The sequence below is a fragment of the Panthera onca genome, chromosome D4, assembly GCF_046562875.1.
Source record: "Panthera onca isolate mPanOnc1 chromosome D4, mPanOnc1 haplotype 2, whole genome shotgun sequence".
NCBI lineage: Eukaryota > Metazoa > Chordata > Mammalia > Carnivora > Felidae > Panthera > Panthera onca.
The window spans coordinates 93,502,088-93,523,169 of NC_138351.1; the positions used below are offsets into that span (position 1 = coordinate 93,502,088).

General features: G+C 65.8%; 1 protein-coding gene across 12 annotated transcripts in view; it reads left to right on the top strand.

Annotated features, from left to right (window-relative positions):
* Positions 1–1,198: 1,198 nt before the first annotated feature.
* The window catches only part of CCDC187 (coiled-coil domain containing 187), a 41,256-nt gene continuing 21,372 nt past the window's right edge, over positions 1,199–21,082 (top strand). For 5 of the 12 annotated variants that reach the window (XM_078436206.2, XM_078436209.2, XM_078436211.2 and 2 more), the window contains exons 1-10: positions 5,834–6,170; positions 6,604–7,133; positions 7,232–7,330; positions 9,255–9,350; positions 12,647–12,781; positions 13,319–14,337; positions 14,567–14,661; positions 17,008–17,573; positions 17,946–18,033; positions 20,883–20,992. In XM_078436206.2, coding sequence (XP_078292332.2) covers positions 5,956–6,170; positions 6,604–7,133; positions 7,232–7,330; positions 9,255–9,350; positions 12,647–12,781; positions 13,319–14,337; positions 14,567–14,661; positions 17,008–17,573; positions 17,946–18,033; positions 20,883–20,992 — 2,953 coding nt within the window. In that variant the 5' untranslated portion in view covers positions 5,834–5,955. Of the gene's footprint in view, positions 1,292–5,268; positions 5,456–5,833; positions 6,171–6,220; positions 6,468–6,603; positions 7,134–7,231; positions 7,331–9,254; positions 9,351–12,646; positions 12,782–13,318; positions 14,338–14,566; positions 14,662–17,007; positions 17,574–17,945; positions 18,034–20,882; positions 20,993–21,082 lie in introns of those variants that run through there. The other 7 variants (XM_078436210.2, XM_078436216.2, XM_078436215.2 and 4 more) reach the window with 7 other exon arrangements.

Consider the following 21,082-nt stretch of genomic DNA (forward strand, 5'->3'; position numbering starts at 1 on the left):
TCTGGGGCACACGATGCACCCCAGGGAGCACCTGCCGTCGGATGGTGGGGAGGAAGCAGGGCCGCCCTGCGGGGCTCTGGCCGACTGACGCCTTGCCGCACCCCTCGGTCCCCAGGCCGCGGTGCTCTTCCCGCGGGGGACACAGGAGGTCCTGGGCAAGGCACCCTCTTGCGGGGTGCTGTCCGGGTGACGCTTCTGGCGAGGCCCTCCTCGGCTGTGGCCGGGGGCAGCCCGTGGACGTTGCCCCCTCTGACGAAGCGGGGATGCAGTGGGGTAGGGGGTCCCGTGCTGGAGGGTCAGACGTTCCTACAACCGGGGTGGTGCCGGCCGAGGCCTCGCGGACAGCACAGGCCAGCTGCGCCCCGGACGCACTCCTGAGGAGGAGCGGAGGCCCTTCCAGAACGAGGGGGAGGCCCAGGGGAGCCGCCGGGCCGTCCGAGCTCCAGGACTGCTAGGCTCCCCAGACCCCTGCAGGTGCGAGTTTGGAGCTGGGCAGGGGTGGGGGCAGCACACGCTGACCAGGACCTAGGGTTGAAAATGGACTTTGGGTGAGTGTGCAGATCTTAGCCAAGTGACCGAGACCCCGGGAACCCACACGCGGGACTAGGCGCTGCCCGGACCCCTCAAGAGCCCCTGCCCTCCTTTGCCTGGGCCTGCCACACTGACTCCAAGGAGGCAGAAGACCTTGTGAGTTTTGCGTTTGGTAACCGGACCCCCCGCCATGTCCACCCACCGGCACCTTCCCACCGTCTGGAAGCCCTGAGAACTGCTCTCTAGACGAGGCTGTGAACTGTCTCAGGTGTTCCCCCCCCCCCCGCCCCGCCCCCAACACCATGCTTCAGAAGGGCTGGGGTGACCCTGTTGGCCTCCGGCTCCCTGGCTCCTGGCTGCCAGGCTGTGCTTCCAGAGACCCGGGTGGCTGCTGGAGGTCCCTGGGGGGGCGGGGAGAAAGCAGGGGTGGAGGGTCGAGAGGGGGCAGCTGTGGACCGCACTGGAGATGCCCGCCTCCCCGCCGGTGCAGACCTGCCTCCCGCGCTGCCCCCACTGCCCGGGGCCCAGTAGGAGCGCCCCAGGTGTGTGTCCCCTGCCCGTGGGGGCTGGATGTGCCGGTGAGGCTCCTGGCGCCTGGCGCTGTTCCCTCGAGGCTCCGGGAAGCCAGCCTGGAGGAGGAGCCTGCCTGGATGGACGCTTGGGTTTCTACGGCAACGTCAGGTGCCGGTGTCCCGGTGCCTGGCTCCGCCGGCGACTGGCCTTTGAGCCACGGCTGCTGCCTGGCGCCCTCCCACAGCTGGTGAGTTCCCTGGGGGGGCTCTGCCTGAGCCGAGCCGGCCTGTCCCGGGCACTTGGGGGAGGCGCGGGTGGGAGCACAGGCAGGTTGGGGAGGGCGTTAGCCTTTCCTCCTGGCATGGACGTGGCTGGGTGCTGGGAGCCACCTTCCTTCCGTCCTGCCTTCCTGGGGAGGGGTCTTCCGGCGTGGGGGCTCCCTCTGAGGGCTTGGGGCCTCCTCAGGGGCAAAGCCAGGCTGCCCCTGGGAGCTTGATGCCCACCCGCCCTACCCACTGGGCAGCCCTGCCTCTGGCTTCAGGTGCTGCTGTAAGGCCAGCACTAGACTCTTACCTAATGAACTGTCCCTCAGTCTCCCCGTCTGTATAATAGGAATAAATACGCCACCAGCCCCTGAGTGGGGCTGGTGGACAGTTCTGCATTTGGTCCCACCCGCAAGCCCAGCTGACGACGAGGCCAGCTCAGCCTGGATCCTGTCCAGCTAACTCCTCGGGCAAAGGGGGCCCCTCAGGCCGTCCTGTCCTGCTGGAAGACCCCCATCAAGGAGTTGAGTCAGCGGGCAGGAGACCCACAGCCATGCCCCCCAAAAGCCATGGTCCCCAGTTGACCCTTCTGAGCCGTTTGAGGGTGGCTCTCACTCCCTGAGGGGTGTCTGTGTCCACGGGCTCCTTTCCCCGGGGTCGCTGGTGTTCCGGCTCCCTCCCTGTTTGCGGGGGGGGGGGGGTGGCCCGGAGGACAGGTCTCCACTCTGTGTTGTGTGACTGTGGGCAGGGTGACAATGCCTTGCTCTTGGGTTGTGGGGAGGTGCCTCGGGTCGCCTGGGGAACGCGCTGGGGGCAGGGCCCGGCCCCTGGCAGGGTGCCCCCAGGGGAGCCGGCTCAGGAGCCGCTGCACTGAGCGCTGGGTGCTGGCCAGGCTGACTCTGGCCTTGGACGAGGCCGCCCAGGCCTGAGGGTGGGGGTGCGGGGCGGGGGGAGCAAGGAGGTAGCCGGGCCGGGGGGTGGGGGGGGAGCTCCCTGCTGACCTCTCTGTGGGTATGGCCGTGAGTCCCTCTTGGCGAGTGGGCGGTGGCGCTAGGGTCCCCTGGGGGGTGGGTTAAATGGCTTCTGGGCAGTGCAGCCGAGAGGTCGAGAGGTCGCGGGGGGGTGGCAGCCTCACCTTGGTTTTATCTCCTTGACCCTGTGGCCCGGCCTGGCCGCGTGTGGAATTTCCCTCTGCCCCGCCTCACCCACCGGCCCTTGCATCCCGCTTTCCCGCTGGCGCCCCCCTCCCCAACCTTGGCCTCGTGTTACCTTGTTTGGCCCTGTCGTCTGCCACCCTGGGGCCTGGCGCTCTCCTCTGGGGAGCGGCCGGTAGAGACGCGGTGGCTGAGAATGGAGAGGCTGGGGGACACCGCCCTGGCCAGACTCCCACGCAAGAAAGCCTTTGGCAGCCCAGGCCGGCCTACCTTCTCTGCAGCCCCGGGCAGCGAGCTCGCGTGCTGTGTGTCGGGGTCCGGGGTCACGGGGCTAGGGGGTGCCTGTGCAGCTCTTGTTGACTGCATATCACTTCCCCAGATGTGACCCGAGCCTGGGTCAGCCACCGGAGTGCTTCTGTCTGGACCTCTAAGGCCCTGCACCCCACCCTCTCTGGGCCCCTGCTTGGTGGCTTCTGGGCAGGGCCTGGTGCGCCGGGGGACTCTAATCAGGGGACAGGGCCAGTTCGGGTGTGTTCGCTGCCGGGACCAGTGCTGCCCCAGGGCCGGGTCTGAGCCGGTGGCTGGAGGGCCCGATGCCCGAATCCAGGCAGGGCCGGCTGCTGCTGCTGGTGAGACCAATGTGGTCTGAAACCCTGGGGCCCAGGGACCGTGGGCGCCTGGGCCTTTCTCCTTCACGGTCCACCGAATCTGTCCCCGAGCCCGCTCGGGGTGCTTTGGGCTGGGTTCCCTGGGGATGAGCTGGGGGAGACGAGAACAGCGTGGCCGACAGAGCCGAGCTGCCGCCCACCCCACCCCTGCAGCCCGGCCAGGCTGTGGAAGCAGGGGCCTGGCCCAGAGCGGTGTCGTGGTCTGTGGACAGTGGGCTGCGGGTGCTGTGGGTGGATCCCCCGGGCCCGGCAAGGAGCGGGACACCTGCTCCACCCAGGGTCCCCCCACACTGGGGGCTCTCACAGCCACGAGCATTTGCACACAGGCCACCCCTGCACCCCCCCCCCCCCCCGGAGCAGTCCCCAGCCCCCCGGGGAGGGCAGAGGGGACCTCGCTCAGAGAGAGTGGCACTGGTAGATGTGAGGAGGGAGGAGGCAGGGGTGGTCGGGAGGGAGCGAATGTGGCAACAGAAGGAGCCTCGGGGCCCAAATGGGGGCCAACCTCCAGCCGGGCCTGCATCTTGGCTCAGGGTTAGGGGAGAGGCTGGGGCCTGATCCATGTGGGGCGTGCCTCCCCACCCCCCCCCCTCCCGCCGCAAGACTGTGGTCTCTGCTGTGGCCTTGTGGTACCTGGTGCCCACGCTGCTGCTCGTGGCCCCGGCCGCTTGTGGTCACCCCAGCAGGTGTGAGGGAGCTGGGGCAGTGCGTGCCAGGGTCCACGGAGGGTCCTGGGCAGGGAGAGGCCCTGGGGGCCCGCACGTCCCCTGATTTGGAGCCGGGCTAGAAGCCTGGGCGGTGAACCAGGTCTGTGGAGAGGTGCGGCACCCACGGAGGGGGGTGGAGGTCGGGGGCCGGGGGGGAAGTTCTGGGCTTGTCACCGCTCACAGAGCAACGACGAAGCTGGTTATTTTCACGTGCACACACATTCGTTTCATGATTTCGCTTTTATGAACTCTAGGGCGTTGAAGCAGACTGCTTCATCGTGTGTATGCATGTACTTATGTGTATTTATTTTGAGAGGCGGGGAGGGGAAGAGAGAGAGAGGGAGAGAGAGGATCCCAAGCAGGCTCAGCGCTGTCAGCACAGAGCCTGATGTGGGGCTCGAACCCACAAACTGTGAGATCGTGACCTGAGCTGAAAACAGGAGGTGGACACTTAACCTCCTGAGCCCCCCAGGCGCGCCCCCCCCCCCCACCATCGTATTTATGAAATAGCTGCTTCCTGAGGAGGAAAACTGCTTAGGACCTATTTCTGCCCAGAGAGCCCCTCCCTCTGCCCTTTAGGGATCAGGGCTAGAAAGTTGGGGGGATGCCGGGGGAGAGTGATGAGAGCCTGAGTGCCTGGTGGGGGACACGGCCGCAGTGACGGCGGGGTCCGTTGGCAGGGCTGCAGGGGGTTCTGCTGAGCTGCCTCTGGGAGTCTCCTCGGTTGTGCAGCCTGTAAGGGTGGTGGTGGGGACACCGTGGTCACGCCCTGGGGAAGCCACAGTGTTCCCAGTCCCGCCACCACCCCCCTCCCCAGGCTCCCCTGTGCCACCCCGGGTCAGCCCTCTGTGACACTGACCCCTCGCAAACATCGTAAAGGAACACAGGGGTGGGACCCGCTGTAGCCTGGCCTCACCGGGGAGCAGGCAGGCCCAGACAGGGCGGGACTCCCCACCAGGCGGACGCGGCAGAGCAGGAGGGTGGCCACGGTGCCACCGGCAGGGGGACCTGGCCACGCAGGTACGCGGAGGCACGCCCTCGGTCTAGGCCGCCAGGTGTGGTCGAGGGTCCCGGGGCCAAAGTCTGGATCTGGGGTCCCGCGGGCTCTGTGCCCTGAGATGCGCGCCTTCTGCCCCTCGTCCCGACCTCAGGAGAAGCCAGACGGGAGAGAAGGGACAGCACCCCGCAGTGCAGGCTGGTCCCGTCCCTGGGGTGGGTCCTCAGGACCTCGCCCTGTGCCCTGCCGCCCTGCCCCTCCGGCAGCCGCGTCCAGGCATCTCTGCTTCCCCCGGACAGGCAGGAGGCCCTCCATTCTGCCTTCTGCTTCCTCGGGGCGACCTGAAAACGAAGTCTTTGTAACCCGCTCAGCCACCCGGCCGCCCCACCCAGCGCCCCCTGCTGGAGTGAACTCACCAGCTGCTCACAATACCTGGGGGGGCAGCGGCAGGGTGGGGTCTCTGGTCGCCCGAGGTTACTCAGCCGGCTGGGGGCGGAGCGGGGATTTGAAGGAGCTCTGCTCCGGGGGGACCATGCCCAGCTCAGAGCCAGCTGACTGCAGAGTCCACACCCTCTCCACCACTCCGCCGGCCGGGGTCGTCGAGGTGACAGGACGCCCACTGCAGGTGGGCCAGGCTGGGGTGCAGCCCTGGGAGTGCAGGGCCCAGGAAGCAGGCCCGGGGCTCCCGGGGCTCAGGCGTCTTCAGCTGCTGCTCCTGTGGGCAAAAGGGTGTCCCGAGCCTGTGGCAGCCCCCAGCCCCTCCCTGTGCCCCCACTCTGGCCCAGCCCGACCGCGGCCCCGGCCAGTTCACTCACCGCCCGCGCAGCCACTGGCTCCGGTGCCCTGGGAGGAAGGGGGTGGGGCCCTGCCCATCGCCCCAGCAGGAGCTGAAGGCCTCGGCCCTGTCGCTGAGTGACGTGGGGTTATTATGCTGTCACAGGCCACCCGGAATTCTCTCCCACCCTGCTAACAGGCAGCTCGTTAGAAAGCCCCCCGCCCCCCGCCATTCCAGCCCAGGGCCCGGCAGCCCACCATGTCTGCTCAGTTTCCACAAGTATCCTGAGGGTCCCCATCGTGGGCCAGGGGACTGGAGAAGGCCAGCCGGCCCAGCCCGCGCAGGGATGGATGTCGGGCCTCAGGCCAGCAGGCTGCCCTGTGAAGGCACCATCTGTGACCTCAGGGCAGGCGGTGACCAGGGGGCTCACCAGATCCCGCCCTGGGCCCGGCCCTGGGGCCATGTCGATCTCGGTCCTCCTAGGAGACACGACCCAGCCCCACCCCAAAGACAACCTCGAGGCCCAGGGCAGGCCAGCCGCCAGGAAGGCTAGAGCCAAGCCCAGGTAGTGTCTGTGCCCGCCCCCTGGACCAGGTGGGGGCTTCCTTTCCCAGGAGGGCAGCCCGGTCAGCATGAGGACAGAGGACTTGGGGGCCTCTGCTGCGTGCCTTCTCCAGAGCCTCAGTTTCCCCATCTGCAAATTGGACCGATCGTGGTGCCTTCCCCAGGGCCTCAGTTTTCCCATCTGCAAATTGGGCTGATCATGGTACCCGCCTCAAAGGCTCCAGGTGGCCGTCCGAGGGGACGTCACAGCAGTGCCGTGCATGGGGCATTTCACTGGTCCCCTGCACCTTCCTTGGCGGTGGGTCTTCTGAGACAGGAGAACAAGGGAGCAGGAGGGGTGCTGGGCTGGGGGGGTTGTGCTGTGTGAGATGTTCTGCTCGGCATGGCCGTGTCCCCCCCACTCCTGACCGGCCAGTCTGCTTCTCTCTCCCCAGGGACTCCGGGCTCCGTCCATCTGCGGCTGATGATGATGCCATGGCTGCCCTGAGGTGGGCCAGGCCCTCCCGGCAGCCAGGTGACCTGCGGGGAGCTCCCCACGTGGCCTGGTCCGACTACACCGAGCAGCCAGGCCCCCAGAGGAAGGCCTGCAGCCTCCTGGGGTGGTCCGAGAGCGAGGAGGCCAGGGATGGGGACAGCTCAGTGTCATCAGGCCGCCTTTCCGGCTCCTCCGGGGGCCACGAGTCCTGCACATCTCTCCCCGGGCCCTGGAAGGAGCGCCCCCCCCAGGTGCAGGGGCCCCGGCGGCAGCTGAGAGAGAGCAACCCACGACTGGAACGGCTCAGGGACAAGATCCGGGCCCAGGCACAGTGGCAGGCCAGCTGTGCCTCTCTGGGCACCTCGACGCCCTCCAGCGCCTCGCGCCTCTACAGAGTCTCCAAGCCAGATGCCCGCAGGCAGGCCGGAAGGCTGGCGCACCCCGATCCGGCCCCGTGGGACGTACTTGGGCCTGGGGCCACCGTCAAAGGTGCTGCGTTTGAAGCCTTTTGAGCGGCTGCCGGATGGGGACCTTTTCCTGGAACTTTGCGGAACCTGTCTCACGATGCTCCCTCTCATCTTCTCCAGGCTTAGGCACCCCGAGCGAGGCTCCGTGTGGAGCGGAAGACAAGGCCATCCCGGGCCGGGGGCGAGAGCCCTCCAGGGTCCCCCAGCGCCAGGCCTCAGGTGAGCCCGTTTGGACACCCAGGCGGCAGTCGGGGCCACACGGTTCTGGACCATACAGCTTCTCTCTCACCAGGCGATCGGCTCTATTTGATCACACTCAGATGGGGACACTAGAGAGGGTCCCAGCCCTTTATGAAAGGGCCGAGCAGGGGTCTGGACTCAGCCCGCCATTCCGTGGGGGTAGGACTTCTGAACCTCGGCGCCCCTCTCGGGGAAGGAGTGCAGGCTGGCACCGTTTGCAGATGGCGAGGGGGAGGAGGGCGTCCCTCACGTGCAGAGACAGCCTCACTCCAGCAAGATTTGGGGGGGGCCCTGGGGTGGGGGAGGGGGAGGGCCTCAGGAGCAGAAATCAGGCTGCCCTGGGACGCCCGAGGCTTCTGGGGTCCTCGGTGCAGGGGAACAGGATGGGTTTTCCACGGGGCAATAGTGGCACCGAGGGTGGGCGAGAGGTTGGTCAGTATGGGATTTGCGACCCCCGGGGCAGCTGTCACAGGGGCGTTTTTGGGTGCGTGTCCTGCCCCAGCTGGATGTATGAGCCGAGTACAGATGCCGGTGGGGTCCAAGGTGCCTGCTGATCAAAGCCAAGGGGGCCGGGCCCAGCTCTGGCTGACGTGGCCGGGGGCTGCGACAACTCCCCGTAGCCGGACGCCCAGGCAGGCCGTGGCTCACAGCGATCACACCCTGCCTTTCTCCTCCTCCACCCACGGGACCCCTACGGCCTCAGCTCTCCCGTCCGTTCCCATCCCACAGAGGCCACTGGGGCCCCTCAGGCAAGGACGGGACTTGGCCATTGGTCACTCAGCACCTGGTGTCATCGGTCACCAGTCCTTGATAGTCACATCTCCCCCTCCCAGCTTTAGAACCCTCCGGAAGTAGGTGTGGGGCAGGGCCGAGGTCTTTTCCTTTTTTTCTTTTTTAATTGTGGTAAGATACACACAACACAAGATTTACCGTCGTAACCACTTTCAAGGACGCAGTTCGGGGGCGTCAGGCGCACTCACACTGTCGTGCAGCCGTCTCCCCGTCCGTCCCCAGAACGTGTTCGTCTTCCCAGACTGGACTCTGTCCCGTTACACGTGGACCTTCCCCTCCCCCAGCCCCACCCTCCCGCTCTCGGCGTCCGTGGCTCCGACTCCTCCAGGGCCTCCTGTGAGTGGATCCTGTAGAATTAGTGCTTTTGTACAGGCCTGGGTGCTGGAGGTCCCTCCTGCCAGCGGGTTGTGGGCACCGAGGACAGAGGGACCGGCCAAGGCCTGGAGGCCTGGAGAGTCCTTCGGGCCAGCCTTTCCCCGAGCGCCCCCGGTCCTGCTCACACATCGCGGGCTGATCGGCCTCTCGGTGCTTCCCGGACACGGCCCCCGTCCCAGCGGTGAACAGGGACGAGCCAGGCCAGACAGCACGGGGAGAGGGGGCCCCACTGGCCCTCGGGAAGCTGGCCCGGTCCTGCTGGCCGCTGTGCTTGCCCGGGGACTTGGACAACCTCCACCGCCCTCGGTCTCTGAGTCTTCACACGTCCCGCCAGGGTGGACCCCACCACGCGGAGCCCCTCCCCCCACGTCCCCCTGCTGGGCCGCCTCTCCCCGGCGGCCCACTCGGCCGTCTATTCAGTCACCAAACACGAGGGCCGCACCGCAGACCGAGATGGTTGCGGGCAACTCAGACGGGAGGCCGTTCCTGTCCTCGGTGGCTCGCGGCCCTGGGCACCTGGGCATTTGTGACCAGTCGGGGCGTGAAGGGGGGGCCCGTGCAGACCACTAAGAGGCGGACGGCCACGTGTGCCCCTCTGGCCCCACACTCACAGTCCCCGGGAGCAGGCAGGACGGGCGCGTGGCTCTGTAGGGGCAGGGGGCCGCCAGCGTGGCCGGCCGTGTGGCCGTCACTGCTCACCCTCCCCGCCTTCCCTCCTCCTCTCCTCTCCCTGAAGCTCCACGGGAGAAAACCAAAAGAATGAAAAGTCGTCCTTGCGTGAGGGAGAGAGCCCCCCAGTCGCCCACCTCTAGAAGAGATGCCAAAGACACAGGTAAGGTTTGCCTGTTTGGGGCCCCGGCAAGGCCTGGGGTAAAAGGCTGTGACCCGGCTCGCTAGGTGAGCACGCGGCTTCTGGTTCCAGTGCTGCGGATGGACGGGCGCCCCGGGGGCCTGGGGCGCTGCGTGCACGGGGGCCTGGGACGGGCAGGGGCCGAGCTCGAGTGGAGGGTCTGCCACGCGTGAAGGAGGGGCGGCACTGGCGTCCGCATCTCAGGTGAGTGTAGACCCCGCCTGGGCGTCACCGGGCGCCGCGTGGTCCCCGCCGGCACAGGGGTCGTCCGCCGTGAGGAAGCGGGAGTCCACCACCCCCCGTGCCGTGGACTGTCCTTCCAGCACCCCTAGACCAAGAGAGTCTGTAGGGACACGGAGCCGCTCTCCGCGATTGGACGTGCATTCACAGTCTGTGCTCCGAGGCATCACTCGTGAGCGGCGGGGGCTGCTGGAGGGAGAGGTCTCCCTAGGCACCCGGCCTGGGATTGGAATCCAGACAGCAAGCCCGGAACACCTGCCTTCCCCCAGAGCACTCGGTGATAGGAAAGGCCTTAGATAGTGCCCACTGTCTCCCAGCCCTCTGGGGACTTGGGGCCATCAGGCAGGGGTGCGCTTCGGCCGATCACATCCCAGGAGAGTCAGAGGAAAAGCTGGTGGTGGTGGCAGGCCTGAGGTCACACCCTGGGGCCCCCAGAGGTGGGGGTTTGGGGCGTGGACATCCAGCAGGGACCCAGCTGCCCAGGCTGGGTCGGTCTGTGCCCCTGCCCTCGTGGCGGATCTGCCCGCCCCAGAAGGGGCCACTTTGGTGTGTGTGGGACGAGGGAGGCGGTGTTCCCCTGGGGCTTGACTGTTCCTGGCGGGCAGCGTGGAGTGGCGGCGCTCAGCGCTGGCTCTGTGTGCCTCGAGCTCTCTGGACATCAGCTCAGGGACCCCCACGGCACTCCCCTGGGGTAGACGGGCTTGCTCCCGCTCTGTAGACGGGGACACTGAGGCTCGGCGAGGTTCAACAGCCTGCCCAGGGCTGCACTGGTGTGCTGGCTCCAGGCCTGTGCTGCTCACCTGAGAGAGCCAGGGGCGGGTGCTCTGGCCACCTTTCTGCTCCGCGCCATCAGACCTGCCGCCTCCACTCTGGGAGAGCACGGGTTGCCGCCGGACGAATGAACATGTCCCTCCTCCGCCATTGGCTTCGGGGACCCTCGAGGGAGGCGGGCAGCCATGGGGGCAGACACGTCTATTCAGCAGGGTAAGAGGTGACCAGACAGCAGGGAAAACCTCCACTCGAACCTGACAGTGAGGGATGCTGGGAGCCACAGAGAAGGTTCCGGAAGGCTCACTGAAAAGGCACAAAATACAATAGTTTTCTGCATCGTTGTCTCCCCCCCCCCCTCAGCTTTTTGGTTTGTTTTATTTTAATGGCTCGCTTGAAAAATGACCTGCTTGCTGTCTGACACTGGGTCAAAGGGCATGCCACTGGCTGCATCCATCATCGTAACCACCGTGTCACCCTGTCGGAGCTGACCATTAGTTTCTGTCAGTGACCAAGTCACAGCTGGGCTAAGGAGAGATGAGCTTGGGTTCAGAGGTCAGAGCCGCAGGACTTGGGAATTGGATGAATTAGAAATTTGCTGTAGTTAACAAAAAATTAAATCACAATAGTTATAAAATATTCATCCATCCGGGCTGAAGGAAAATGAAGCCCTATATTTAATTTCAGATTATACCGCCTCACTTTGCATTTTTTATCATAGATTAAGTCGGCCCTGGAACTTTGACAGGGCACTTGGGGACTTCATCCATTTCCACAGATTAAAAATCCTCTCGTAAAAAAATTAATTGCCATTAAACTGCTCAGCGGAAGAAAAAATGTGCCCATCAGGACCCATTTATTGACCCGGACCCCTCTGGCGGGCTAATGGGGGATGAGCGGCCAGTGATGGAGGGGCCTGTGGGGAGGGTCCCGGCCAGCGGGCAGCCCCCTCGCCAGAGCAGGGCCTGCACAGTGGCAGGGAGGAGCGATGACTTTGTGCAGGTCAGCAGCGACAGGGGCCAGGACGCAGAAGCCTTGCTGGGGAGCCCCCCCTCCTCCCTCGGTACCATCCAACACCCAGGTGCAGCCACCTGGGCAGTGCCGGCCTCAGCCCCGGCCTTTGTCTCTGCCAGCGGAACCCTGTCCCTTCCTGGCCCACCCCGTTTCATGCCTGTGGTCTTGTGGGGAAACCGAGGAGAGTCACTCGCCCGAAGCCCATAGCTAGTAATCAGCAGAGCCAGAATTTAAACCCGGTCTGGGACTCCCGAGACCACGCTTTAACCTCCGGTGTTCCCGGGCCCTGGCGTGGGGGGCGTGGCCTCAGGGGCCCTTCCTGGAGGGGTGTGGTTTGTGGGGGCGTGGCCTCAGGGGCCCTACCTGGAGGGGTGTGGTTTGTGGAAGGCGTGGCCTTGGCTTCGGGTCCTGAAGGGGCGTGGCTTTACAGAGGGCAAGCTTTCGGGGCGTGGCCTAGGGAGGGCGTGGCTTGGCGTGGCCCTTTCCCCTTCCTGCAGCCGTCGGTTCAGGCTTGCCTCTCTCTCTCTCTCTGGGTCTGGGCCTTGGGCCAGGGATCCTTAAGCGTGTGTTGGGGAGGGGCCTGACCCTGTTGGTTGCCTGCCCCGGGGGTCACCTCTCCTGGCCTCCGCCACAGCCCTTGTGGATGGGTTTGTAACGATGGTGGGGGCTGGCATTGGCATTTGGTGAGAGTATTCTGGGATTATGAAGAACTTTGATAAATGACGTTCCTCAGGTGACAACATTTGTTAACAAAACCTCGTTTGCGTTTGGGACGCGGGGGGTGTTTGTCCGTGCTCTCCGGGACCCCTCGTCGTGCTGGCCTGGGCATCCTTGTTGGTGCCCAGCCCCTTTGCTGCGGAGCCACACCGGCTTGAAAGCAAATAGTTTGCTGCAGCCCGGTGCGAGTGGTCAACTGTGGCGGTAGCCTCCCACTGGCCCTTCCTGTGCTGATGGCTCTCCGTTATCGCCGTCCTTGTCACTACAGGCCGGTGTTTACTGAGCACGTGCCGCGCACCTGGGCCTGTGTTGCTCCCGCGGGGAGCAGCTTTTATTGTCCCGTTAACCGAGGGTCAGAGAAGTCAGGTGACCGTCCAAAGTCATCCTGGGACTCAGCCCTGCCTCTCGCTGCCTGGTGGCTGAGGCTCACCCCAGCTCCTCTGGGGGCGTGTGAATTGGTCCCAGGGGACTGCCCGGGGCCAGCAACCTCCCCGGAAGGCCCCGGCTGCTCGGCTGTGTGTGCGTTTTCTCTGTTTAAGATTCTGAGTTGGTCGGTGTTTACGCCTGGAGGAAAGGACCAGCCCTGGCGAGGGCCCTGCTTGGGCCCCCTCCGGCCCTCCCCAGGCTCCAGAGGGAGGCTCCCTCGAGAGACCAGGCCCCCACCGCGGAATTAGGTACCTGGTGCCTCGCCTCTGGCTCCTCCTGCTGCGCTGTAGCCTGTGGGCGGTGGGCGCAGAGGGCGAAGGAGGGACATCAGGTACAGGAGCAGGCCTCTCCCCAGTGGCCCGTCGGATGCCCTCCAAACCTGCCATCAGGCAGGACTTGGGGGAAACCATTACGTTTGAAAGCCTAAGGAAAGGATTTCTGTCCCCGCGAGACGCCTTTCAGGCTCCCAGGAGGCTAGGCTTTCCCGACTGGGGGAAGGCAGGGTGGGAGGGGCAGGGGCTCCTCCAGCGGACACACGCCACCCCCATCACGCTGTGTTCGCCATGTCTGGGGTGGGGGGCTCTGCGCCACGTGCCCGGGCACAGCCTCGAGTCACCAGGATGTGGCATGTGCACCTGGAGGGCTTCTGCAAACCCATGCTGTGTGCAGGGGTCAGGAGGGGCTGGGAGCAGGGCCAGGGGTGCTTCTGGGGGGAGGGAGGGGAGCTGGCTCTGCCCCCCCCGGGGCCTGCAGCCCCTGACACCCGTGACCACCTGTGTTTGCAGGAGACAGCAAGAAAGTTGGAGCTGCTGAGAACTCCCCTGCCCGTCCCCGGATGCCCGGTCCAGCCTCTGTCCGCGGCGGCCTGCAGGTGTCCACCAATACGCCCAACCTGTCCTCCTGCGAGCAGCCTGTGACCATCCAGAATGCCATGGCTGTCCTTAGAGACCTCCGCCAGCAAATCCAGGCCGGGCTGGAGTTGGCCCGGAGCCACCGCCCCAGGGGAGGGCCAGAGCTGGGGCGGTCAAAGTTGTGGCTGCAGAACCTGGCAGAGAGGAGGCAGCAGGGCCCCTGGAGCACCCCAGATGTTCGGGGCTCCTTCTCGAAGAGTCCTCAGGCCTTAGAGAGGGCTGGCAGCTTCCCCACGGGGCATCGCTGGAGCAGCTTGGCTGGGTGGGAGTCCTGTCCCCAGATGACCTGGGCGGCCCGAGGACGGAACCCCTCCTTCCAGAGGCCTGGGAGCCCCCCTGAAAGGCTGACCTCCTTCCCTCAGCGGCCCTGGAGCGCCTCGGCCGGGCAGCCCTCCCGGCCCCAGAGGACCTGGGCTGCTCATGAAGACTGGGAGAGCTCTGCCCAAAGCCCGTGGAGCCCAGCGGCCCAGCGGCCGTGGAGCGCCTCCTTCCTGCACAGCAAGGGCACCCCATGCAGGGGCCGAGGCTCGCTCCCGCCTCCCTCGGAGCCAAAGCGAGCCTGGATGAGGCCGGCCCCCGGGGCCCCCAGGAACGCCCCTGGGAAGGAGAACGAGGTGAGGGTGCCGCCACCCTGCCCGAAGCCCCGGGGGGTCCTGGGTCACCCCTACAGCTCTGAGTCCCTGCGGGAGTTCATGCGCCAGAAGACGCTGGCCCGGAGGCGACAGGCCCTGGAGGAGAAGGCCTCGGCCCTGCGGGCGCTCGAGCTGAAAAACCAGAGGCTGCAGGATGTGTACAGGAAGCAGAGGGAGGCCGTCCTCGGCAAAGCCGTCCCTGTGGTGTCACACACGACCCCCGGCATCGTGACCTTTTTTCCGCATTGTGCACAGTCCAAGGTACGCGCAGCCTGCCGGTGAGGACGCGGTGCTGAGTTTCTGACGTCCCCAAGTGCCTGCCTCCCTGGGTATGGTGGCGCTCTGAGGGACCCCACTGCCTCTGTCCCAGCCCCTAGACAGGGGGCCCCCCGAGGGCTCCAGCCTGAGACCCTTAGCTCTGGGACTAAGGGACAGGGTCTCAGGGTCTTTTGTCCGAGGTGGGCTCTGACCGTGTTCTCCTCTGCTTTAGGGCCTGGAAGCCTCTGGGAGCCTGGGGTCGCCTGTGCTGGAGTGGAGCAAGGTGACCTCCGGCATGGTGCTGGGGGACCAGGAGGCCCCGGGCAGGTGGGTAGGCGGGGGGGGGGGGGGGGGCTGCAGTTCCTGGGGGGGGGGGCTCCTCCAGGCAGAGGCGGCTTCCTCTGCCCAGAGCTGGTGAACAGGGCTGTCCCGGGTTCCACAGCCCCTTAAAGAGTGAGCCATTGAGGGCACACGATGGCGGTGGGGGGGGGGGGGCATTGGGCACCTCCCCAGTGTCGTGTGACCGCCACCTCTCTCTGCGCACACAACATCGCCTCACCCCGAAAGGGAACCCCGTACCCGTCGGCATGGCTCCGGTGCCTCCCCGCGGCCCCCCGCCGCCCCAGTCTGCTCCCCCCTCTACAGATTCACGTCACTGGAGTCTGGCGGGGCGTGGCCGCTGGGAGGCCGCTTCTCTCTTGGAGCGTGCTTTCTGGGCACGTCCGTGTTGTCGCGCGCATTGGGGTTTCATTCCGTCGTTATGGCCAAACCCCGTTGCGTGGCCTGACGGCCGCAGATGGTTTATCCGTTGGTCAGTTGGTGGACGTTTGGACTGTTCCCCCCCACCCCGCCCCCCAGGCTGCTGTGGTTAGTGCCGCTGTGAATGAATTCACTGGATGCCTATCTCGTGTCCCTTGTTACACGCCTGGGAGTGGAATTGCCAGGCAACTTTATTTGGAAACTCGGTGTTTAACTTTTCGAGAAACCGCCAGATGGCTTCCCACACCGGCTGCCTCGTTTTGTATCCCCACCAGCGACGGAGCGGCCCAGTTTCTCTGTGTCCCGCCAACTGCTTTTCTGTTTTTCTCCCTCCTGTTTTCGTCTGGTTTTCACTATTGTGTATTTTAATGGAGCCGGGCACCTGTTCGGAAAGCCCCTCCCCGGGGCGGCACCTTAAAGCTCGGGGTCAGGAGACCGTCCCCCACTTTGCTTGGGGCGCTCCCGGAGGCTACAGGTCCACAGAGCGGCCCAGGAGGCTGCGCGGTTTTCAGCTTCTTAAACTTGACGTCTGGGAACATCCTGAAGAAGATGCGGGTCCCAGGTTGTGCAGCTCAGTGACGTTCACACACTCCGCACCTGCGTCCCGACGGAGAAACCAGCCACTGCCCAGGGCAGCCCCCGTCCTCCGCGGAAAGGCCGGCCGAGGGCTCCTGGCCGCCTTGACGTGATGCCCGCGGGTCGGTCCCCCGGACAGCGGGAGTGTGGGCCCTTCATCTTGCTTTCTTGTGTTCTTTCTCCCCCTCCACGTTTTAAAGAAGTTGTGGGGAAATACACACAATGTAGATTTACTGTCTTTAGGCACATTCACGCTGTCATGCAGCCGTCCCCTCCGTCTGTCCCCAGAACGTGTCCACCTTCCCAGACTGGACTCTGTCCCATTACACACGGACCCTCCCCGACCCCCCCCCCCCCCACCTCCTCTCTCTGTGCCCGTGGATCTGATCTATCTAGAGCCTCCTGGGAGTGGATCCTTCAGGACTGGTCCTTCTGTGCAGGGCACAGCTCACGGAGCACGGTGTTCTCAGGTGCATCCACGTTGCGGCCGGTGTCCCGATTTCCTTTTTATGGAATGCTTCCGATCTCTTCACATCCTGTCAACACTGGTTATTTTTAATTTTAATTAATTTATTTTTATTTAGTTAATTTTTTTTTTTTTTGAGAGAGAGAGAGAGAGAGAGAGAGGGAGCGAGTGGGGGAGAGGGGCAGAGAGACAGGGAGAGGGAGAATCTCAGGCAGGCTCCGCGCTTAACGTAGAGTCCAGTGTGGGGCTCGATCATGACCTGAGCCGAAATCAAGAATCAGACGCTCACCTGACCGAACCACCCAGGTGCCCCTTTTATTTATTGTTAAGTCGTAGGCACCCTGACCGCTGTGAAGGGGTATCTTACTGCGATCTGGATTTGCATCTCCCTGATCACCCGCGACGTTCGGCCTCTTTTTCGTGTGTTTGTTGGCTCTTTGGAGAAACATCCCCTCAAATTCTTTGTGCGCTGTAGCTGTTGAATGGCAGGTGTCCCTTATATGCTCTGGGTTCTGACCCTCATGGGACGTGTGGGTTGTAATAACTTTGTCCCATTCTGTAGGTCACCTTCTCACTCACGATTGTGCCCTTGGTGCACATGAGTCATACGTTTTGAAGGACTTTGATCCGTTTTTTCTTTTGGTGCCTCTGCTCTGGTGTGAAACTCCAGAAATCACTGCTGGGTCTCCCTCACGGCCGGGGGTGGTCCCTTGCTGTATAGACGTGCCCCGGAGCCAGCCCTCCGAGCCATAAACTGTCACCGTGAATGGACGCCATTGTCACAGACGCTCATCCCGCCTCCTACACGTTTTGAACTCGCTGCCGAGGCCGCAGGCGCCAGACCTGACCCCCTCCACCCTCTCTCCCTGCAGCTTCTGCCTGTGTCTGAACAGAGCCCTGAACCGCACTGAGACGCTGGGGACAGGCGGCCCCACGCTGATGTCCGCCCGCTCCTCCCCGGGTCCCCTGAAGCTCCAGGACCTCGCCACCCAGGGCCCGCGTCCAGGGGTGTGCATCTACCTAGACCCCGAGGAGAGTGAGCGCCTGGGCACATCGGGGCCCCTGCACTTCCGCTACAAGCAGGCCCGGCTACAGGCTCTGGAGACCATGGCCAACATCCTGAAGCAACGGATCGACATCCTGACGGCCAAGCTGCACAAGTCGGAGGCCCTGGACCCTCCTGGGGACCCGGTCTCCGACCCGTCGCCCTCATACCTCAGCGGAATGGCTGCGGCCCCCACGCCCACAGCCCCCGTCCACTCCGGAGCGTTAGTGCCCCGTCGGGGCGGAGGGACACCCTGGGACCGGGCGGACACGCAGGCCAGGCCGCCGGCCTCACCCACCTGCTTCCCGGACAGCGGGACGCCGTCCTGGAGCCCTGACTGGGAGCGGTGGCACAGCGTGAGCCCGGGGGCCCCCCGCGACAGCCAGCCCCGAGGTAGGCGGCCACCAGCCCCAGCAGTGGCCCCACTCTCTCCCTCAAGGGAAGAGGCCGATGACGATACCACGGCGGGTGTGTAGGCCGCTCGAAGGGACGTAGGGGCGGTCCTGGTGGAGCCCGGCCACAGGCTCAAGTTCCACCGGCTGTGGCCTTGTCCACGGCTTGGTCCTGGTGGGTGGAGGGGTGAGGCCTGGCCCTGAGGCTTGTGTGCCCATACCCCCCCCCCCCCCCCGCCTCCAGAGAGGGGCAAGAAAGCAGACAAGGCCCGCCGGGCCCCTCCTGACACGGGCCGGGGGTGTCCCCGCTCGGTCCCCAACCGCCGGCAGCTCCTCCTTCCGGGGAATGAGCCTGGTGTCCGTGTCCCCCAAGGTCTCACGGAGGACGGATGTTTGGAGCCGGACAACAGGCTGGCGAGAAACACGGACTCCTTCCAGGCCCTCCGCCCCTTCATCGGGAGGTGAGCCTGCGCCCTCCACGCGCCCTGGCCCAGCCGCGAGCTGCTGGCCGTGCACAGCCCGTGCACAGGGGTGCACAGCGGTCTGGGTGCAGCTGGGCTGGCAACGGGGGTGGTGACACACTCCTGACCCCACCGTGAGAAGCCCCCGGACCTGGGTCAGGGCCTGCTGGCTCTGGTGCTGGCCAGGGCCGGGGGGAGGGCCCAGAGACCCCTCTCTGGCTGGGCTGTGGGCACTGGGCCCCTGACCCAAGGCCCCCGCTGATGGGTGGGCAGCCCCCGGGACGCACCCCCTCCCCACACACCTCTGCACTGGCTTCGGGCCCAGTGGACACTATAGGCCACACTTTCCTTGGTGACTGGGGGGCTGGTCGTGTGCGGGTATCTTCCCACTCAGGTCCTGTGTCCCGTGTCTAAGTTCTCAGGACCACCCAGCCACCCCCCCCACCCCCACCCCCGCCGCCGGCTGCCCAGCCTCCGTCCAGTCGGTGGACCTGAATGATTACTGCCAGTAGGGGGCAGCATTGGGCTGGACTTCTGGTTCTTGGCCAGCTGCCCGCCGCCCAGACCTAGGGGAGAGGCAAGGGATGGGAAAATTGTCAGACGTGAACCATCGGTGCCCCGGGCTCCAAGGCGGACGCCCCACATCTGCCTGTCCCGCTGCTGGACGGCCAGCGGGGCCCTGCAGGGCATTCCCACCCAGCGCACCCCCACCCCTGGGCCCCGCGTCCTCCCCGTCCCCCCGCACCCACCCCGATCGGGCTGTGCAGAGTTGTGCCCTGGACGACTCAGCGGCCTTGCTGTGTGGGATCAGGGCCCAGGGGCTTGCCGGCCCCTCAGTGCGTCCAGAAAAGCCGCCTGGCCGGCCCTTCTGAAATAGCACCTGCCGCCCTGCTGGCGTCTCTCTGGTGGGGTCCGAGGATGAAGGTCGAGGCCCCCGTCCAGCTTCTGGCCCCCAAGTTCTCCAGATCCGGGGCCCGGCCCATCCCGCTGCCTCTCAGGCCAGCTTTTGAGTGCCTGAGTTGGGGAGGGACCGCCACCCACACCGCCGTCCTCTCTCCGCTGGGACCGTGGGGCTCGGTGCTGGCCGGGGCCCCAGCCCATCGCCAGCACCCACTCCTGCCCTCCGAGGGCCCGTCCATCCCGGCGTCTCCGGAAGGAAGGGTGGTGGGGTGCCTGCCCCAGCTGTGTGCCGACCGCTACCCGCAGGCTTCCCTGCACCTCGGGCAGCACTTTCAGGATCCTGTGAGATGGATTCCCGTTCCCGCTGCACAGACCGGAAAACTGAGGCCCAGAGAGGTGACTTTGCCAGGATCCCATGGCTCATGGGAGGGCAAGCCAAAACTCAGACGCAGGGCTGGACGCAAGAGCCCAGGGTTCTCCCATTAAGCCCCTTCCCTAGTCGAGCGGTTCTCGTTCTGTTCCCTGAGAACTCGTTGGAAACGCCGAGTCCCGGCCCACGCCCCGCCCTCCTGAACCCGGTACACTAGGCTGGGCCCAGGGCTCAGTCCTGCTGGGGACGTGCTGCACACCGAAGTGTGACAACCACTGCCCTGGGAAGTCTAGGCAGAGGCCAACGAGCCACAGCCACGTGGCCCACTGCCTGTGTTCCTAAATAAAGCTTCATTGGCACCCAGCCCCGCGCATCCTTTACCTCGGGAGTGCGGCCGCTGTCAGTCATGCTGCAATGGCAGAATCGTTCCTACAGAGGCAGGGTCTGCGGTGACCCGGTCCCTCCTGTCCCCTCATGGGCACGCGCTCCTGCAGCAGCCCCCACTCCCCGTCCCCGGGGGGGCTTCCGGATTCAGCCCCTGGGCCTGGGCATGGCTTCCTCTCTCCAGGACCCTCTTCCACACCATCTCCCTTGCAAGGGCCCGGGGCTGCAGAGGTGGGGGCTGGGCGTCCCAGCAACGTGTGGCTGTTGGAGGGCCACGTGCCCCCCGCCCCCGCTCCACGGCCTGCAGCGTGTCCTTAGTCACCCCGGCGGTCCGGAGTCCCCGTGCCGGCACGGACAGCCGCACCCTAACGAGAAACGTGAAGGGAGGCAGAGCCGTGCACCCCGCTGGCACAGGCCCCGTCTCCTGGGCTCCTGCTGTCTCGGGGAAAGCCCACCCCCTCCCAATCCTAGGGAACCTCGCAGGCCACCTCAGGGTCGGGGGTTAGCTCGCCCTCCCAGCAGGCAGGTACCGAGTCTAGCTGGCCCGTGTGACCGCCGCCTCCTCGGCCCCCTGGCCGGCTCAGCCTCCCTCTGTGGGACGGGACAGCCTCTCGGGGCGCGAGCAGTCCCGAGGTGGTGAGGGTTAGGGCTGGTTGTCCGCCCTGCTCCACTCCGGGCCCGGTGGACACAGCCCCTTAGCAGGCGGCAGAGGGAACGACGGAGGCGAAGAACAGGCCCGTGTCCCTCATTCCCAGAGTGGCCGTCTCGCCCCGTAGGGCCCGGGGTGGGAGCCGGCCCAGAGCAGGCACGGGCTTCCAGGCAAAGGGCGTTCTGGTCCCATCCAGGGTGCCGAGCGGTGATGATGGCAGCTGGGCCCCAGCCGTCCGAGCTCCTGAGGGCTGCTGGTCCCCTGGGTTCCGGTGCGGAGCCCCAGGCTGCCACTTCAAGCTGGGGGACGCTGCTGGCGTGGATCCGTGGGTCCACTGCTGCCCCCCTGGTCCTCCAGGCACGGGCCCATCCCCCTACCCCCTTAGGCCTCTGGCCCTTGGCTTCGGCCCTGGTCACTGTGGGTCTGAGAGCCGCTTTGTTCAGGCCGAGGGAACCCGGGTCCCTGCCCCCCAGACCCCAGCGGCCTCATACCTCATGGATCGGTCCTTGCCCGACTCTGCTCACGTGTGTGTTTGCGTGTCCCCAGCTCACTCGGGGTGACAGCCATGCTGGACCCCACCTGCGACTCCCTGCGGCTGGAGATGCCGTCGGCCAGAGGGGCCGGCTTGCTCACGCCCCGGACCACGCGAAGCTGCGGTAAGGGCGAGCCCGCGGACAGGCCCTGGGCTGGCTGGTCGGGTGGCCGGGGAGGTCCGCTGGGGACCCCCTCCACTGCCTGATGCTCCG